Source organism: Prosopis cineraria, unplaced genomic scaffold (assembly GCF_029017545.1).
Source record: "Prosopis cineraria cultivar Desert tree isolate PC_DT_omini unplaced genomic scaffold, ASM2901754v1 PC8, whole genome shotgun sequence".
NCBI lineage: Eukaryota > Viridiplantae > Streptophyta > Magnoliopsida > Fabales > Fabaceae > Prosopis > Prosopis cineraria.
The window spans coordinates 8,126,589-8,145,340 of NW_026555339.1; the positions used below are offsets into that span (position 1 = coordinate 8,126,589).

General features: G+C 34.9%; 2 protein-coding genes and 1 non-coding gene across 6 annotated transcripts; all 3 read left to right on the plus strand.

Moving 5' to 3' along the window:
* Positions 1 to 6,656: 6,656 nt before the first annotated feature.
* LOC129319114 (small nucleolar RNA R71) lies at positions 6,657 to 6,761 on the plus strand. The gene has a single exon (XR_008595425.1). It is a non-coding gene; the product is annotated as a small nucleolar RNA R71 (small nucleolar RNA).
* Positions 6,762 to 9,691: 2,930 nt separating this feature from the next.
* On the plus strand, positions 9,692 to 14,109 carry LOC129317035 (glutamyl-tRNA(Gln) amidotransferase subunit A, chloroplastic/mitochondrial). Its single transcript, XM_054961348.1, has 10 exons — positions 9,692 to 10,317; positions 10,801 to 11,112; positions 11,311 to 11,490; positions 11,593 to 11,687; positions 11,790 to 11,865; positions 12,142 to 12,219; positions 12,419 to 12,512; positions 12,607 to 12,656; positions 13,198 to 13,311; positions 13,475 to 14,109. Exons 1-10 carry the CDS (start codon positions 9,754 to 9,756, stop codon positions 13,565 to 13,567), a joined length of 1,656 nt encoding a protein of 551 aa, XP_054817323.1. The 5' UTR covers positions 9,692 to 9,753; the 3' UTR covers positions 13,568 to 14,109.
* A 1,374-nt stretch (positions 14,110 to 15,483) lies between these two features.
* LOC129317037 (uncharacterized) lies at positions 15,484 to 18,594 on the plus strand. Of its 4 annotated transcripts, none has more exons than XM_054961352.1 (8): positions 15,484 to 15,823; positions 16,252 to 16,446; positions 16,548 to 16,685; positions 16,823 to 16,901; positions 17,175 to 17,243; positions 17,358 to 17,433; positions 18,006 to 18,062; positions 18,181 to 18,320. In XM_054961352.1, exons 2-8 carry the CDS (start codon positions 16,279 to 16,281, stop codon positions 18,230 to 18,232), a joined length of 639 nt encoding a protein of 212 aa, XP_054817327.1. In that variant the 5' UTR covers positions 15,484 to 15,823; positions 16,252 to 16,278; the 3' UTR covers positions 18,233 to 18,320. The 4 variants fall into 4 exon arrangements, with proteins under 4 accessions (XP_054817327.1, XP_054817328.1, XP_054817326.1 ...); XM_054961353.1 differs by having other exon boundaries at positions 18,196 to 18,319; XM_054961351.1 differs by having other exon boundaries at positions 15,491 to 15,823; positions 18,280 to 18,594.
* Positions 18,595 to 18,752: the final 158 nt, after the last annotated feature.

The window sequence follows — 18,752 nt, forward strand, 5'->3', positions numbered from 1 at the left end:
TAATCCAAAATAAATTCAAATAAAATTTTAAAGATTTGATTCTTGATTTGATCTCCAAGCATGCCCATATTCTTCTTATCCAAAATATTCTTCATCAATATCTTTCAAATTGAATCTAGAAAATCTGCACAAATAAAATAAAATTAAATAGCACCTGTGCAAAAATATTAAAGATATTATTTATATTTTAAAATCAAAGATTTAGTTAGTTAAAATTCCAAAACTGAATATTAGCTAATAAAATCAAATAATATCTAATTAAACTCAATTAGCCTTAAATAAATAATTAAAAGTCTAAATTAAAAGAATAAAAATATATAAAATTATCATTTATCAATTCCCCCACACTTAGACTTTTGCACTCCTGGGCAAAACTTAAATCTCAAATTTCAAGAAAAGAACTGTGGAAGCAACAAAGAATAAGAAATAATTATAGCTCTTCAACATTTTAACACTTTAATCAATATCTCTTATATTGAGAATAACAAGTATCATGGCAATTTCATTTGGTAAGAATAAATTAAGCAATAGCCCCTCACAAAGGTCAAGTGTTTAACTCTCAACTCTCAAATGTATATAGGTAAGTGTTTCACTCAAGTTCCCCTATTAAAACCTCACTACCATAGGCTTGTTTATCATCTAGGTCTCCACTATTTATGTCATATGCAATGTAAGAATCAATAGGACTTTAGTTTAGGTTGTAATGGGGCTTAGGTAAAGGTATGATATAGGAAAATGAAGGTTAATAAACTTTAGGATAATGAAAAGTATATTTGAAACGAAATATATAGAATGAAAGAAACAAAATAAATTGATTTGGGTTTATTTTTCTCTCTTTATTTTGTTTTCCTTTCCTTTGCTTCATGCACCTTTTTTTTTTTGTTGTGTTATGACTTTTATGCTCTTTCTTTTCTTTTCTTTTCTTTTCTTCCTTTCTTTCTTTGCTTTTTTTTTTCTCTCGTTTTTTTTTCAAAATAACCCAAATCTCTCTTCAAGCATATTCTTTCATTCCAACAAATATTATAATACACTTTTCATCACCTAAAGTGGGGTGAGAAGAATGAAAGGAAAATATTTTTATAGGTTATGTTTTCAATTGGCTAAAATTTTAAAGAAAAGGTTTAGGCTCAAAGGGGCTAACAAGGGATAAATTACATGGGATGGCTATTTGGCTAAGTAGGCTAAAAGAATGCCTAAATCATCTTCATGCAAAGCATATGCAATTATAGTCTCAACTAAGAATCAAGACAAGTTCTAGAGTGGGAGTAGTGATAGCAGAATACACACAAAAAGAGAATAATATTAGGCTCAAATCTTTACAAGCTAAAGGCTATCACATTAATTCATTGAAACCAAACTCATGCCACTTAACTTAAATTCTAAACATAAGATCAATTACTTATCATGCTCAAATGCATTCAAACTAAAATTGTCTTAAATTTGCAACTTCGCACAAATTATTTTTTTTTTATTTTTTTATTTTGAAAACAAGAACACAAAAATAAAAAAAAATGAAAACAAGAAAAAAAATTAGAAACAGCAAAAAACCTCCCCCCACACTTAAAATCTACAATGTCCTCAATGTAGAACATAGTTCGAAAGATGTATAGGAAAATGTAAATTAAAAGTGAAGAGAAATGATACAACCTGATCGATTAAGTATTATCTTGGAGGGAAGACTCCTCCACAATGTGTGTCTCAAATCCATCATAAAAATGCTTTAACCGATGCCCGTTAACTTTAAACTTTGCTCCAGTAGATTCTGCCATAATCTCTACTCCACCATAAGAAAACACTTTAGTAACTATAAAAGGACCTTCCCATCTAGAACGAAGTTTTCCTGGCATAAGTTTCAATCTGGCATTATAGAGTAACACTTTTTGTCCCACCTTGAACTCTTTTCTAACTATCAGCTTATCATGTATTAACTTGGTCTTTTCCTTGTAGATTCTTGAATTTTCATATGCTTCCAAGCGAAATTCTTCAAGCTCTTGCAATTGATATTTTCTTTGGGCTCCTGCTTTAGTTAAATCCATATTGCACTGCTTTACTGCCCAATAAGCTTTATGCTCAATCTCCACAGGTAAGTGACAAGCTTTCCCAAAAACAAGCCGATAAGGAGACATTCCGATTGGAGTCTTGTAGGCAGTTCTGTATGCCCACAATGCATCATCAAGTCTCTTACTCCAGTCTTTCCTATTAGGTTGCACTGTTTTTTCAAGAATCTGCTTTATCTCTCGATTCGAGACTTCAGCTTGCCCATTAGTTTGGGGGTGATAAGGGGTAGCCATCTTATGCACGACCCCATACTTACCCAATAAACTCTGCATGCTCCGATTACGAAAATGGGTGCCTTGGTCACTGATAATGGCCTTTGGAATACCAAACCTGCAAAAGATATGTGATCTAACAAAATCTACAACAGCAATAGAGTCATCAGTTCTGGTGGCTTTAGCTTCCACCCACTTAGAAACATAATCCACAGCTAGTAAAATGTAAGCAAATCCAAATGAAACAGGAAAAGGTCCCATGAAATCAATACCCCATACATCAAATATTTCACAGAAAAGTAAAGGTTGTTGAGGCATCTCATTTCTACGGGAGATATTTCCTGTATGCTGACATCTAGCACAATGTTTACAAAATGTATATGCATCACGAAATAGAGTAGGCCAGTACAATCCAGAATCAAGAACCTTTCTAGCAGTGCGTTGTGGACCAAAGTGTCCTCCACAAGCAAGTGTGTGACAAAAATGCAATATGGATTCAAACTCAATGTCAGGAATACATCTCCTAATAATCTGGTCACTACATATGCGCCAAAGGTATGGATCATCCCATATGTAATATCTAGCTTCCCTCTTGAACTTATCTAATTGATGTTTCTTTAAATGCACAGGCAATGCAGAGGCAGCTAAGTAATTAACTAAGTCAGCATACCAAGGAGTAACATCATGCATAGCATATAAGCATTCATCAGGAAAATTATCATCAATAGGAATAGAAGGAACCATAGGAGATTCAATGCGACTCAAATGGTCTGCGACAAAATTCTCAGCTCCACTCTTATCCTTTATCTCTAAGTTAAACTCCTGTAGCAAGAGCATCCATCTGACTAATCGTGGCTTTGCATTTGGCTTCCTTAAGAGATACTTTAATGCTGCATGATCAGAAAACACAACAACTTTTGCATTCAAAAGATATGATCTAAACTTATCTAATGCAAAAACAATAGCTAAAAGCTCCTTTTCAGTGGTAGTATAATTGGCTTGGGCTGCATCTAAAGTTCTGGAAGCATAAGCTATGACATGTGATTTCTTATCAACTTTTTGTGAAAGTACTGCGCCAAGAGCATAATTAGAAGCATCACATAATAATTCAAAAGGTAAATCCCAATTTGGCGGTTGAATGATTGGTGGAGTGGTCAATCTCTTCTTTAACTCATCAAATGCTTGCTCACAAGCTTTATCAAATTTGAAATCCACATCTTTCTGCAGCAATCTTGAGAGTGGTAAGGCTATCTTGCTAAAATCCTGTATAAACCTCCTGTAAAATCCTGCATGTCCAAGGAAAGAACGGACCTCTCTAACACTAGTAGGATAAGGTAAAGAAGTAATCACATCTACCTTAGCCTTATCAACTTCTATCCCCCTCTCAGAAACAACATGACCCAATACAATACCTTGTCTAACCATGAAATGACACTTTTCAAAGTTTAATACAAGATTTTTCTCAATACATCGCTCAAGTACTTTATCTAAATTTACTAGACACTCATCAAATGAATCTCCATATACAGTAAAATCATCCATAAAAACCTCTATGCAATAGTCTAGCAAATCTGCAAAAATACTCATCATGCATCTCTGGAATGTGGCTGGGGCATTGCATAATCCAAATGGCATCCTCCTATAAGCAAATGTGCCAAATGGACATGTGAATGTTGTCTTCTCTTGGTCCTCTGGAGCTATGCAAATCTGAAAATAACCTGAAAAACCATCTAGAAAACAGTAGTGAGATTTGCCTGCTAATTTCTCTAGCATTTGATCAATAAAAGGTAAAGGGAAGTGATCCTTCCTGGTTGCATTATTTAGCTTCCTGTAGTCGATGCACATCCTCCAGCTATTTTGCACTCTCATAGGAATCAACTCGTTCTTTTCATTCTTTACAACTGTGATCCCGCTCTTCTTTGGCACTACCTGTACTGGACTCACCCACTGGCTATCAGAAATAGGGTAAATGATACCTGCAGAAAGAAGTTTTGTTACCTCCTTTTTGACCACATCAATGATAAGTGGGTTAAGCCTCCTTTGAGGTTGCCTACATGGCTTTGCACCGTCTTCCATTAAGATCCTATGCATGCATATATCTGGACTGATGCCTGGAATGTCAGCTAGTGTCCATCCTATAGCTTTCTTGTGCTTTCTCAGTACCTCTAACAATTTTACCTCTTGGCAAGGATCAGAATCCTTTGCTATAATAATCGGTAATTTCTTACCTTCATCTAAGAATGCATATTTCAAATGTTCTGGTAGATCTTTCAATTCAAGTATAGGTGGCTGCTGAATAGAGGGAACTAGCTTATCGATAGTTAGCTCATCAACTCCACAAACCTGCATTCCATCAAAAGAAGCAGCAGTATCTTGTTCTAGAATACTAGAATTATCATTATTAATAGAATTACATGACATAGAGTTGATAGCAAAGTCTATAGTTCTTTCAGAGTCAGAAGCAATCATATCAGAGTCACTAGAAGTTTCAATGCCAATATCATGCATGGATTTGAATAACTCAACAATATCATCAGAACCAGAACAGTCAGAAGAATCTTCATAAATAATAGAGTCAGAACAATGTGTATTGCTATCTAAATCAACAATCTCAAGAGAACTAGAAACCATCTCATTGTAAAGCTCATCATATGTATCATCAATTAACATATCAAGCATGCTCACATTAATAACAGAATGATCCTCTATAGGATGTTTCATAGCCTCTAAAAGATTAAATTGAACAACACGTCCTGCAAATTCCATGGAAAGAGTACTATCTTTAACATTAATGATAGTATTAGCTGTCTTAAGAAATGGCCTACCCAAAATCAGTGGTGGTGGCCCATGACTATCATTTTTACCCATATCCAAAATATAAAAATCAGCAGGAAAGACTAAATCTTTTACCTTAACTAGAATGTCTTCAAGCATACCACTAGGATAGGCAAGTCTCCTGTCTGCTAATTGGACAATAATCCCGGCTGGCTTCATCTCACAACCCTGCAAAGAAGAAAATAGAGACTTGGGCATAACATTTATCGCTGCACCAAGATCAATCAAAGCGTTAGAAAATTCTAAATTTCCTATAGTACAGGGTATAGTGAAACTCCCTGGATCTTTGCATTTTAAGGGCATAGGGGGTTGGCACTGCATTCCTTCATGAAATAAAGCTGATACACTTCTTCCTAGATTGACCTTCTCGTTAGCTTTGAATCTTCTCTTGTTCGTGCATAGGTCTTTCAAGAACTTTGCATATTTAGGAATTTGCTTTACTGCCTCCAAAAGGGGAATATTGACTTCAACCTTCTTGAAAACATCAAGCACTTCTTTCTCCAATTCAGCTTCCTTTAACTTCTTGCTTTGAGTCTCCCTATTTGGAAATGGAAGGATCTTCCTTGGTTCCTTTTCTTCATTAGCCTCCTCAAGTGTGACTTGTGTTGCTGCAGCCGACTTATTCTTGATAGATGTTGTGGAGGGCTCTGAAGCTCCTTTCCACTTCTAAGAGTGATAGCACTAACATTACTACAATTAGGATTTACAACTGTTTGAGAAGGCAACTTTCCAGAACCTTGACTCTTCAATTCATTAACGGAGGTGGACAACTGCCCAATTTGATTCTCCAATTTTTGGATTACTGTCTCAGTGCGTTGTTGAAATTGAATGTTATTAGTTGCCATTTGCTTCATTAACTCTTCTAGACTTGGTCCATCATTTTTAGACCCTGAAATAGGAGTAGATTGCCTCATTGGTTGCATAGGCTGTGAATTTTGACCTGTAGCATTATATTGTTGTTGTTGGCTTCCTCCATATCTGAAATTAGGGTGATCTCTCCACCCTGGATTATAAGTGTTAGAGAAAGGATCATATTTTTGGCCCTGTTGCATAGATCTAGTTGGAAAAATCCCAGCACAATTCTCAACTCTATCATCCAACTGTGGGCATTGATCAGTAGTGTGTGTGGCTAAAAAACAGATGCCACATAGAGGCCCAACTAAGGCAGAAGATGTGGTAGCTTGCTGAGGATTATAAAATTGAGGTTGTGCACACGTCTGTGAGGGATACGCCTGTGGAAAAGTTGGCACTGCTGGTGAATTCATTAATTTTTGTTGTGTTAAGGCAATGTGCCGAACCATGCTAGAGAGCTCCTCCATCTTGTTCTCAAATTTAGGATCATATTGTGGTGTTGGAATCTCATTCACCCCCTTAACTGCTTGGTTAGCTCGTGTCCCAAATTGTTGAGAATTTTGTGCCATCTTAGAAATGAGATTCATGGCATCAGTTGGAGTAAGTTCTACCAAAGCACCACCAGCTGCGGCATCAACAAACCACCTATCTGTTGGTAAGAGACCTTCATAAAAATGTTGAACCAGCTGCTGATCAGGTATTTGATGGTGAGGGCAGCTGGCACATAATTTCTTAAATCTCTCCCAATATTCATGAAATGTCTCCCCAGTCATCTGACGAATCCCACAAATATCCTTTTTAATTGCAGCTGTGCGAGAGGCAGGGAAGAATTTTTCTAAGAATAACTGTGTCATTTGATCCCAAGATGTAATGGCACCTGGTTGCAAGTAATACAACCAATCTTTTGCCACTCCATCCAATGAAAAAGGAAAAGCCCTCAATTTGATTTGCTCTTCTGAAACTCCTTGAGGCTTCATGGTGGAGCACACAATATGAAATTCCTTCAAGTGCCTATTCGGGTCCTCTCCTGTAAGACCATGAAATTTAGGTAGCAAATGTACTAAACCAGATTTCAATTCAAAACTAGCATTTGCATCTAAATTAGGATATTGAATGCATAAATTTTGATAGTGTGCATTAGGAGCAGCCAATTCTTTAATTGTTCTATTACCATTATTATTTTCAGCCATATTTTCCAACTTAACTGTAGAGTCTAAGTCAGATTTAGAATCACTAATAATGCTATCAATCAATTCAGACAAAATTTCAGAGATCACACTATCCCTAATTTTACGGTGCTTTTGATTTTTACGGTTAGTACGACAAGTTCTCTCAATCTCAGAGTTCAAATCAATTAATTTATCTTGTAAAGATCTTGTCATGCACTAATAAACTGGAAAAACAATGAAAAACACCTAAAACTACTGTCACGCGGGCGACCCGGGTTCGATCCCAGGCAACGGCGCCAAAATTTTGACACTACTGTCGAACAGCACCAAAATTAATAAAAACTAGATTTTACAGTAAAGTGCAACCTAGGTCGTCTCCCTAAGAGTCAATAGAGTAACTATTTAAATTATGATTATGAAAAGGTAAATAATGGGGGGGTTTTTTTATGATGAAATTAAAAACTAAATTATAAATAAATAAATAGAGGAAATTCAATTAAGAAAATTACCGACAACAAGCAGCGCAATCAATCACAACCCAATCACCTAAATTTAACCTTCCTCGTCTACAAAATAAATTAATTTTATTCAACTTTATTATTCTGGTTTCATTATAATATTTCTCAAATTATCATTCAAGAATTAAACAAGAAGTTAAGTTATAGATTAATTGAAATCTCCTTTAACCCACAACCTAACAATTGTTTTATAGCCACACCAAAAACAAAGCATGGATAATCACCCAAGCCAAGCCAAATTACTCTTACAATGCTATATCAATCGATTATAGCAATTAAAACCTCAGATAAAATTTATAACTCAAAAATTATGCAATAAAGCTACTCTAATCAGTAATAGTAATTAAAGCATAAAATTTAGAGGTAGAGAGAAGAAGAGAAAATTGGAATAAAGCTAAAATAAAATCTTTCCTGAATATTAAAGACTCTGATTAAAATTTAGGATCATGGTTTGTGATTGATCACACCAAAAAAAAAAATTAGCTCTCCATAGAATTAAAAATCAAACAACATGAAATGAAAAATTGAGAAGCCATCACCCAAGAAATTGGAAGAAGGAAAGATGAATGGCGATCGCTGCTCTGTTTCTCTTCTTTCCTTTTTTTTTCCCAGATCGTGCTTCCTCTCCGTCCCCCATCTATTCATATATATATATATATGAAAAGTGGACCCTAATTAAAAATTACACTAAATAATCCAAAATAAATTCAAATAAAATTTTAAAGATTTGATTCTTGATTTGATCTCCAAGCATGCCCATATTCTTCTTATCCAAAATATTCTTCATCAATATCTTTCAAATTGAATCTAGAAAATCTGCACAAATAAAATAAAATTAAATAGCACCTGTGCAAAAATATTAAAGATATTATTTATATTTTAAAATCAAAGATTTAGTTAGTTAAAATTCCAAAACTGAATATTAGCTAATAAAATCAAATAATATCTAATTAAACTCAATTAGCCTTAAATAAATAATTAAAAGTCTAAATTAAAAGAATAAAAATATATAAAATTATCATTTATCATTAATCTAAATTAACTATTAAAATTTAAATTGGGATGTTACATGAATGGTATGGCTGCCGCCTTATAGAATGTCGTTTTGTTTTGTTTTGTTTAATGTCGTTTTTTCTATAGTTGCTCTTGGAAGAACCCAAGGTCAAAGAAAAAAAACTAAGGGTGTTCAGTCTAGACCCGTCCCGACTGACCCGGTATTGTCTAGATCATATCAGGACTGGTCTTGTCTCGGCCTAAAAATAATCGGAATGAGACTTTACGGGACGGGACATGAAAGGGGTTCGGGACAGGATGGGATACGGGATTATCATTGGGACGTCCCGTCCCGAATATTATATATATATTATTTTTTATTTTAAATATATTAATTATATTAATATAATTTATACTTGTATTAATTATATCAATTATAATTTTAATACTTGCAATTCTTATTTAAAACTAAAGTTTTGTTATATTGATAATTTTAATGGCATGGAGTAAATATGACGATATCTTTTTTTATAACATATTAATTATATTCATATAATTTATTCTTATATTTATCTATTTAATAACTTTTATTTATAACATATTTCTTGCTTATTTTTAGAAGAGTAATTAACTTAATACATCTTCACTAAAGTAGAAGAACAATAATTTGATATTGTGTTTGACTTGCCTGTTGTTGCTAATCTTATAGCATAAAGATTACTTATATTTGTTATTATAATATGTAGTTGTGATTAATATAATTCAATAACTGATTTTAAATTATTGTTATTTATGTGTTTGTATTGTTTTGATTTTAAACTTAATAATTATATAATTTAAAATTTTAATGAACGTTATTATCTAGATCTTTTTTTAATATTATTTAATTTATTGGAACGATGGGACGTTTCGATCTTGTTTCAATCTCGTCTCGACTCTTAACTGGATGGGATGACTCTCGAGATGGGACGGGATACGGGATTAAAATTTAATTTCGATTTTTTTTGGGAACGGTTCCGTGAACACCCCTAAAAAAAACCATCCGCGCCACTATCCACTCAACACAGCAACTCGGCATCGTCACTCACAGGGACTTCACTTCTGTGCCTTTGGAAAATGCTATCCGCACTGCAATCTCCTCCTCGCTCTCTCTCTCGCTCTCCCCTCTTCCATTCCTCAAAACCCTTCTTCTTCCATTCTTCTTCTCATGTTTTCCCCAATGCTTCTCTCACCGACCAATCTACCACCACCACTGCTTCTTCAACCTCCTCATCCCCACAATCCCAAATCCTCACCACGCGCCACTCCCTCCTCTCCCGCCACGTCACCGCCACGGAGGTCGCCGACTCCTATCTAGCTCGCCTACGACTCACCGAGCCCCAACTCAATTCTTTCCTCCACGTGTCAGATTCGGTTCTCCGAGAAGCACAGGACTTGGATAGGAAAATCGCCAGCAATGAGGAAGTTGGCCCCTTGGCTGGGGTGCTTGTTGGGGTTAAGGATAATCTTTGTACGGCGGATATGCCTTCTACCGGTGGGTCCCGCATTCTCGAGGGGTACCGGCCACCGTTCGATGCTACGGCGGTGAAGAGAGTGAAGGACCTGGGAGGCATTGTCGTCGGAAAGACCAATATGGATGAGTTCGGTATGGGTAGCACCACTGAAGGCTCTGCGTTTCAGGTTTTTTGGTATATTTAGCGAAGCGTTGTCTCATGATTTGAAGTTTGAAAAAGCGGTCAAAATGTATCATTTTGCAGTTAATACACACCCCCCCCCCGGGCGGAAAACGTTGAATTTATTCTGTTAGCCAGTCTCTCACAGTATGGAACTCACCACACCTTATCAGATCGATTTGTATATTTAGTCTGCATTGATTACGACCTTGGAAAAACTGTTAATTTGGAGGAATAAATCTGAGGACTGAAGGAGATTTTTTGGTGACCAAATTGTATACTCAATATTTTGTACTACATTCGTTCTTTATCTATCTATTTTACTGTTAAAGTTCTTGATTTTTGGAAATCCAGTTTGTAATTGGCACATAAATGTTGATTCTCTCTTTTGAAAATTGAGAATTTCAAAGGTTGTTACTTAGGAATCTTATAACAGTACATTTGTAATTGGGATTGGTTTACTCAGTTGATGCATATGTTCATTCAATAGGTGACCGCCAACCCATGGGATATTTCTAGGGTGCCAGGAGGATCATCGGGAGGCTCAGCAGCTGCGGTTTCTGCCAGGCAGTGCATGCTATCACTGGGAAGTGATACTGGTGGAAGCGTGAGGCAGCCAGCATCATTTTGTGGAGTTGTAGGATTGAAACCAACATATGGGCGTGTCTCACGATTTGGACTTATGGCATATGCATCATCACTTGATGTGGTTGGTTGTTTCGGTTCTTCAGTTGCAGATACTGGGATTCTCCTTCATGCAATTGCTGGTCATGATAGGTTTGACGCTACTACAAGTAAGCAAGTAAGAATTTCTCTTATCTGGTACTACTCTTTTAGAATGTAAACCATATGATCTCTCGTTATTAATAAGGATCATTAACATTGTTGTAGTTTCTCCTGAAGATGTATAATTACTTAGATCATGAAATTTTATTTTTTTTTAAAAAAAAATATCTGACATTAAGCTATTTTGTTAACATTGAATAATTTCTTCTCTCAGGATGTACCGGAGTTTGTATCTCAATTTGTCTCAGCAAGTTCCTTGGAAAGTAAGCCCTTGAAGGGACTGAGAATTGGTCTGATTCGGGAAACTCTTGAAGATGGGGTTGAAACTGGAGTAGTTTCTGCAATTCGTGCTGCTGCTTTGCATTTTGAGGAATTAGGATGCTCTGTGAATGAGGTAAATCTCGTCTTCTTAGAATTCTTAATGCTAATTCCTGTTGATATTTTAAAGTTTATAATAAAAAGTTTTGGCTAATAACTTTCTGTTATCAAAGTGCAGGTCTCACTGCCATCCTTTTCCCTTGGGTTGCCAGCCTACTACATCCTTGCCTTATCAGAATCATCTTCTAACTTGTCTCGCTATGATGGCATTAGGTAAGGACCACCTTCTGAAACACCCACTTGCACCCCTTTGGATTTCAGTATTTATGGATAAACTTTTTAGGTTTTCTATGAGCCATTTTTATTTGTATTCAGATATGGAAAACAAGTTTTTGCTGATGAGTTGAACTCTCTTTATGGAGATTCCCGTGCTGAAGGGTTTGGTTCTGAGGTACTCACTTTTCAGATATCTGTAGCAGGGAGCTTTTTCTGTTCTTTGTTATGTTGTTATTGATGTAAGTGTGAAGCTGTGAATGGACTCGTTAGTTTATCAGCCTATCAATCAGAAGTTCAATAAACTAATGGCCAATTCCTTGTTGATGGCGGCCGTTTCTGTGTGTCAATGTAAATTGTTTGTGGATTTTTAGATATGCCATTATACCTGAAACGACATTTTCCAGAGTTGTGCTGATGTTATGTTGTGCTGGTTTTTAAATACATATTTCAGGTCAAAATGAGAATTTTGATGGGAACGTATGCCCTTTCAGCTGGATATTATGATGCATATTACAAGCGTGCACAGCAGGTACCCCATATACACGCACACTTTTGGGATATCTTTGTGGGTGACGGTTGTCTTAACTTCATGGTGAAGAGTTTAGCTTCCCAAAACCTGTGTGAATTATGCTTCTTAAATTAATAAATAGACGTGCATTTGTGTGTATATATTTATGTCTGTATGTATGGATATTCAAGATGATATAATTGCCTGTTTATTGTTTCAGGTCAGGACCATAATTAGGAATAGCTTCAAGGAGGCGTTAAATCAAAATGATGTCCTAATTTCACCTGCAACTCCATCACCTGCTTATAAGATTGGTGAATATCTGGCTTTTCTTTTGCTTTTGCATTCGTATTTTCTAGCTCCTGAAGTTCAGGACCTGAAGCAATATTGTTTCATTGCTTTTTGTAGGTGAAAAGAAAAATGATCCTTTGGCAATGTATGCTGGTGACATCATGACTGTAAGTATTTCCTTCTTTTGACCTAACTTTCCATCCCAAACTTAAATGATAATAAATCATGTCAGAATGAGCTTTGGTGAGTTGCTTGTGTTACCTAAGTGATCTTGAACAGGAACATGAAATATGAAGAAAAATAAACGCCCAATAATTGACCAATATCTGTATTCAAATTCAATGATAACAAGGTGTGGTCCCTAGGAAACAGGTTTGCATCATCTCTATAGCGACAACTAACAATAATTGCAAATAGTTTAGAGAGCATTTTTCATACGGTGAGTTACAATCTCACTATCTCTTGCCTTGGAAATACCCATAAAAAAAAAAAAAATGTGTGGGGATAACCTTGTTAGATTGAAGCTAAATTTTCACATATATTTTATATTTTAATTCAATATGCCATCAAGGTTCATGCCAAGCTAATCATGCACCCAAATGAACTGAAGATCTTCTTGTTTGTATGCTTGCTTCATTATGGCTGATTCATATAAATGAGCACGCAACTAATCTCCCACCTTTTGTTGGTGGTTTGTTGTTTCCATAGGTAAATGTTAACCTAGCTGGACTACCTGCTCTGGTTTTGCCATGTGGATTTGTTGCGGGGGGGAATGCGGGCCTTCCTGTTGGTCTGCAAATGATAGGCTCAGCATTTTGTGAGGTAATTGATTTTTGTAGATGGCATGCTCTTTACAAATATCTTGTGAAATTTGGCATTTCTTGTGTTCAAGAATGTCCTATCTGTCTGTGCGAGTCTGCAATGTTATGTAAATGATGACGTCATGACGTTTATAACAATTTTGCTGGAACTGAATGGTTTGCAGGGAGAGCTGCTGAGAGTAGGACATATCTTTGAGCAAACTCTTGAACATTGTAACTTTGTTCCACCAATTATAGCTGATAACACTGCATACTGAGTACAAAGGGTTATCCTACTTTTGATATTCTTTGAATCGTTTCGTTGATCTATAGACAAATCAATGGCTGCAACAGATTTTTTTCCAAAGCAAGTTGTTATATGGCGGTGAACTTGAAATTATAGCTCTCGAGGAAGAATTGATTCTGACACAATACAAGATGTTTCTGTCACATGACTGGGAATAGATTTGAGTACTGGAATTTACTGAGTAGTTGAGTTGGATTTTTTAAGTGCCCACAACGTCGTGAAAAGTTTTTAAACGGAGCAGGCAGTTCCACTTGCAATGTCATGCCAGTATGTGGTTAGCAGTATTTCATCTAATATTTTGTTGGATTGGTTGGATTCTTGGGTATTTAATGATAAGGTGTAAAGGGGGTGATGCCACGTGGCACGTGCTAGTACGGTAGTTCCAAACAAAACAGCTTGGCTTCTTAATTGGCAGTGTGCCTTTTATGATTTGCCCTCTATTAGGGCTTGTCAGGTTTATTGACGGAAATGAGAAGCAAAAGAAAAGGAAAAAAAAAATTATGAATGTTGTAATCATTGTTTGATAGTTTTATCCTTTTTTTTCTCCAGTATTTTTAAAAGTGGCACAAGGATTATTTTGTTGGGGAGGGATCCACACGGGTAGGTCTCACCTTTCATTTTTTGTGCTGTCTCTCTTTAATTGAATGCGTCAGGCGATCGAGTTATGGTTCACGAGAGAAGATAAGGTCATTATTGTCTTTGACATTTTTTCCATTCTTGTTCATCTGTACCAAGCCAAAGTCACACCAAGATTCCATTAATATTTTTTAATCATACTAAGCTTTTTCTTTAACATTTTCTAATTCTATTTCAACTGCCACGCTCAATTCCTTTTCCAAAATTTATCTTAATCAAAATGCTTTCAGCAAACCAAACTTTGCTTGAAAACATTCTATGAAAACATGAAAAACAGCTCTAATTTAAGTTTATTTTTGGTCAAATGTAGTATATGTTTAGAAATAAAAAATACAAATAGTTTTAAGATATTTTTATTTTGTTTTTAAGAACAAAAGATCGATTACAATTTTAAAAATATTTAAATTCAAAACACTTATTTAAATATTTTTTTATTTTTGAAGACAGGAAATATTTTTATAGACAAAAATTAAACAGACTCTTAATTTTATGTACTTAAAACATTTTTATTTAAGTAAATTAAAACTAGTAAAGTTTAAAATTTTAATAATATTAATAATAAGACTTTGTTATCCAAAGGATAATAAAAGATTCATTCAATAAAAAATAAGTAATTCGAATATCTAAGATAAGTATAAAATTATTTTTTTTAATGAAAATATATCTTTGATAAACAATTTTAGTATGTTTTAAAATTAAGTTTCCAATTTAAAGGATTAAATAAATAACATTAACTTTGGACTGTCTTGTTAACAAATCAATTTATTTTAATAAATGCATGTTATAAAATATAAATAGTTTCTAACTTTCACTTCTTAAAAAATAGGAAGAAATTTATATATTTAGCTTTATAGATTTAAGGTGGTTATTTTTAATTATATCAAAATATGAGTATCATTTATAAATTATTTAATGTATAAAAAATTCTCATTATTAATATTTTTAACATATTAAAATCTACATATATTAATTTGATTAGATAATAAAATTTACATGTATTAATTTAATTAAATAAAAGTATATTAAGTATATAAGTTTAAGTATATAAATCTTACTTTTAAAAATAATGAATTTATTATAAAAATTCAAAATTAAAACCTCTAATCTACACTTAAAATATAAATTAAATTTAAATGGCTCTAAATAATAAGCACGGGAAAAAAGGACGCATGTTTTCCCTAGATAAAAGGGTGAAACTAGAAGATCATTATTGTTGTTATTGTTATTATTATTATTTATCAAAAAAACTCCGAAACAGGTGACCGTGAACCTGTTCTGAATAAATATGCTGTACAGTTCTTGGTATCATCGGAAAGCAACGATATATTTCTTCCACGCGCGGTACTGCCACGGTGGTTGCAAATCGCGTCACCAAGCTCTTCTTAATTCGGCTGAGAGAACCTCACTTTCACACATCATCAGTTGAAGAAAAACCAGAGGGGTCGCGTGTAACGCACGCTCCCGAGTCCTCTGGTAGGACTTTCCCTTCGTCCGTTGTCGGTGGCTGATACGGCTCTTGATCGACTTCGCTGTGGCTGTTGTTCGTCGAATCTGATCGACGGATCAGATTACGTCAATTCGAATCTAATATGTGAGTATAACGGATGATTTGGTTTCCTGTTAATCGATCTTGCTTCTTCTAATCTGTTGAGTGTTTCCTTGAATGATTATCTGTGTACGATCTGATCTGCTTTGATTGATTTCGGTTTTCATCGTATGAATCCCGTTTGGGTTTTCTGATAATTTCGATTACTGTTGATTAACATATATGATTGATAGCTGAGTTTTCCGCTGAGAATGGGAAAAATCCTCATTCATCTCCTGTTGCTTATATCAAAGAACCAAATCGATACCCTGGTTTTCTTAGCTTCTTGAGAAATCATTGTTCTGTTAAAAAAGAAAAAGAAAACATCAAGCTCTACTTTCAGAAGCTGAAATTGTGCAAGTTTCACGTATAGTTGGGTTCAGTGCAATGGATAATCGGATTTTTATGAAGTTTTTGTCTTTTGATTTTATAAGCATTACAACGGGAAGAGATCAAGAAACATGTTTGGGCGTAAGAAGGTACCATTGTTGGTAGATCTTTGTGTTCAGAAACTAATCGATAACGTGAGGTACTTAGGAAATGTTGGCGGAATTGCTGATAATCTGCTAGAGCGAATACTGCCACACTGCACAGTTGATCAATTGATGCATGTAGAAAAGTCAACTGAAGTAAGGAAGTCTGTCTTATTTCTGTCTTATTATATATAAGAATTCCAATTATGCTTGAATTTTGTAAGTCTCAACTGTTTCCTCTTATGTGCTCTTTTTAGGGAACAGACCTGAGTCCTATAACTGATAAGTTATGGAAGCGATTTTTTGAAAAGGAGTTTGGTACACATTGTACAAGTCAAGTAGTTAAGAGGATGAAAGATAAGAAAGTGTCATACAAATGGATACAGTTATATGAGGTGCGGTTTCTTTGGGGTTTATAGTTTTTGTGTTTCATTCTGTGTATAAGTTATACAGCGTACCTGATTACTGAGAGGGCTTTTGTTAGCTTAAAACACGAATTTTTAGTTTTGCTAAATAGGTGACATCTCTGCAGGCAAAACTAAAGGAAGTGGCTGAGGCTGAGGATAAAGCAGTTGATCGATTGAAGCAACGATACAAGAAATTAGATGACCGTAAGACCCTAGACAGTTTTCTCTTTTCTTTAAGCATAATATATTCCCTTTCCTTCTTATGTAGTTTCCGGTAAAGTACTTCAGTACCCATAGTATTCCTTGACTTTCAATGAATATGGTTGCTGAATCCACCGGTGAATATCTTTCAGTATATTATTGGTACCAAATAATAATTCTTAATTTTAAACGGCATAGACCAGCATGCCAATTCTTTTATAACTAGTTGTTAACTGATTACTTTGTTGAATACTGACCAATAGTGGGCTTATATAGGGAAACAAAGTAGGCAAGTAAGGCTATGCACAAAAGTTCCCCCTTCAAGTAAAAGAAAATTTTGGGGTGGTAAGTCACTATGTCTTACGTTTCGTAATGTCATTTACCAAATCATCTGCTTTAAATATTTGATCAGTGTTGCAACTTATATTGATTGTTTAATAATATGAGATTCCGTTATAGATGGAGGGTCTAGCTATAATGTATCACATTTGAAGAGCAACATACTGAAGAAATCAAAGATAGAATTTCTAAAGAGGTAATTTTTCTTATTGTACAATTATCTGATGCTTCTAACTTCCAAGGATGTTAGATAAGAAAATGAATGGAAGCTGGAAATTAACAGGAGCTTAAGACATCGTAAGAAGAGAATGATGTAAGTGGTTGAAATATAGAATTCACCTTGTCGGAGTGACTATAATTGGAGTCACACCAATGATTAAAACCAGGGAAAATGTATGTGGACAAGCTCTTTAGGGGAAGTGGGAACGTTACATTATCTCTTCTGTGAAATATGAATCTTATGGATTGTTTTGTACTAATCTGATGAGTTGTATCTTTGTTGCAAAATGTTTCCATCTTATGGCATCTGAAATCAGATCGGAGATGCTTGCATAGAATTTTACAAAACATCACATGAAAACTTTTATACTGCATCCTACAACCCTCACTTAAATTCATTATAAATGTATTAAGGTGTTCAGAATTGAAACTGTCTATATAATGATGCATGCTTAGCATTCTGTCTGGGGAAAAGTGTGCTCTAATATTAAACCTCAAAACTTGTACTCTCTGCTGAATATTAACTTCCGGGTTCTAAATTTCTTGCAGTCCTGAAGTGAAAAATCTTGCTGCAATGAAGAAAAATACTATCCAGAGGAGTCAGAGGTACAATATATAGATTACTTCTTTTTTTTTTTTTTTGGTTGGTAGAAGCTGCTTTGAGGGATTTACTTTTTGTTTAGAATATTGTGCTAGTTTGTCATTCGTGTAACCGTATCAGCAGTTTTCAATTTTCTAGAGGAACACTTGGCAGTAGAGCAGAAGTTAGTTTGTGACTGAAGAATTCATTTCTGAACCTCATGCTATGGCTCCGTGTCTGCAGTTCACCAAGCATGATCAAGAAAGGAGGCTTTTCTGGAAGTGGTTCAACTTCAAAACGCCCAATTCTATAGAAGGGAATACATCAGTAGTAGACTTTGCGAGGAATAGTCCTGCAGGGGAGATAGCAATGCTGTATATCATAATTTGCTTTGAAGTTGCAACTGTAGTTCCAGTTTTATTTCTAGGAAAGCTTGGCCTCATTTCCCTTGCTAATTAATTCTAAATTTCTTTGCTGATATATGCATTTCTCGTGTAGATGCATGATCTGTAACTTATTCCTATATTGGTTTCCTTATGAAAGTCAAATAATTTTTCATATCTTGTGCTGGTTATGAAGCTTTTCCTTTAGGAGTACATGTTTACAAGTACGCTACGTCGCTTGATGTAAATGTTACATTGATCGGAAGGAGGGAAGCATGCAGTACCCATCTCTTCCAAAATTTTACGGGTTTTGATTGTTTGATTAATCAGTGT

Bases quoted from the DNA above. Each gene is read 5' to 3' on its own strand.
- LOC129317035 (XM_054961348.1), top strand. From the start codon at position 9,754: ATGCTATCCGCACTGCAATCTCCTCCTCGCTCTCTCTCTCGCTCTCCC. The intron at 10,318-10,800 runs GTTTTTTGGTAT...TTCATTCAATAG, and splicing joins CTGAAGGCTCTGCGTTTCAG to GTGACCGCCAACCCATGGGA. The intron at 12,657-13,197 runs GTAAGTATTTCC...TTGTTTCCATAG, and splicing joins ATGCTGGTGACATCATGACT to GTAAATGTTAACCTAGCTGG.
- LOC129317037 (XM_054961351.1), top strand. From the start codon at position 16,279: ATGTTTGGGCGTAAGAAGGTACCATTGTTGGTAGATCTTTGTGTTCAG. The intron at 16,686-16,822 runs GTGCGGTTTCTT...ACATCTCTGCAG, and splicing joins AATGGATACAGTTATATGAG to GCAAAACTAAAGGAAGTGGC. The intron at 17,244-17,357 runs GTAAGTCACTAT...ATTCCGTTATAG, and splicing joins TAAAAGAAAATTTTGGGGTG to ATGGAGGGTCTAGCTATAAT.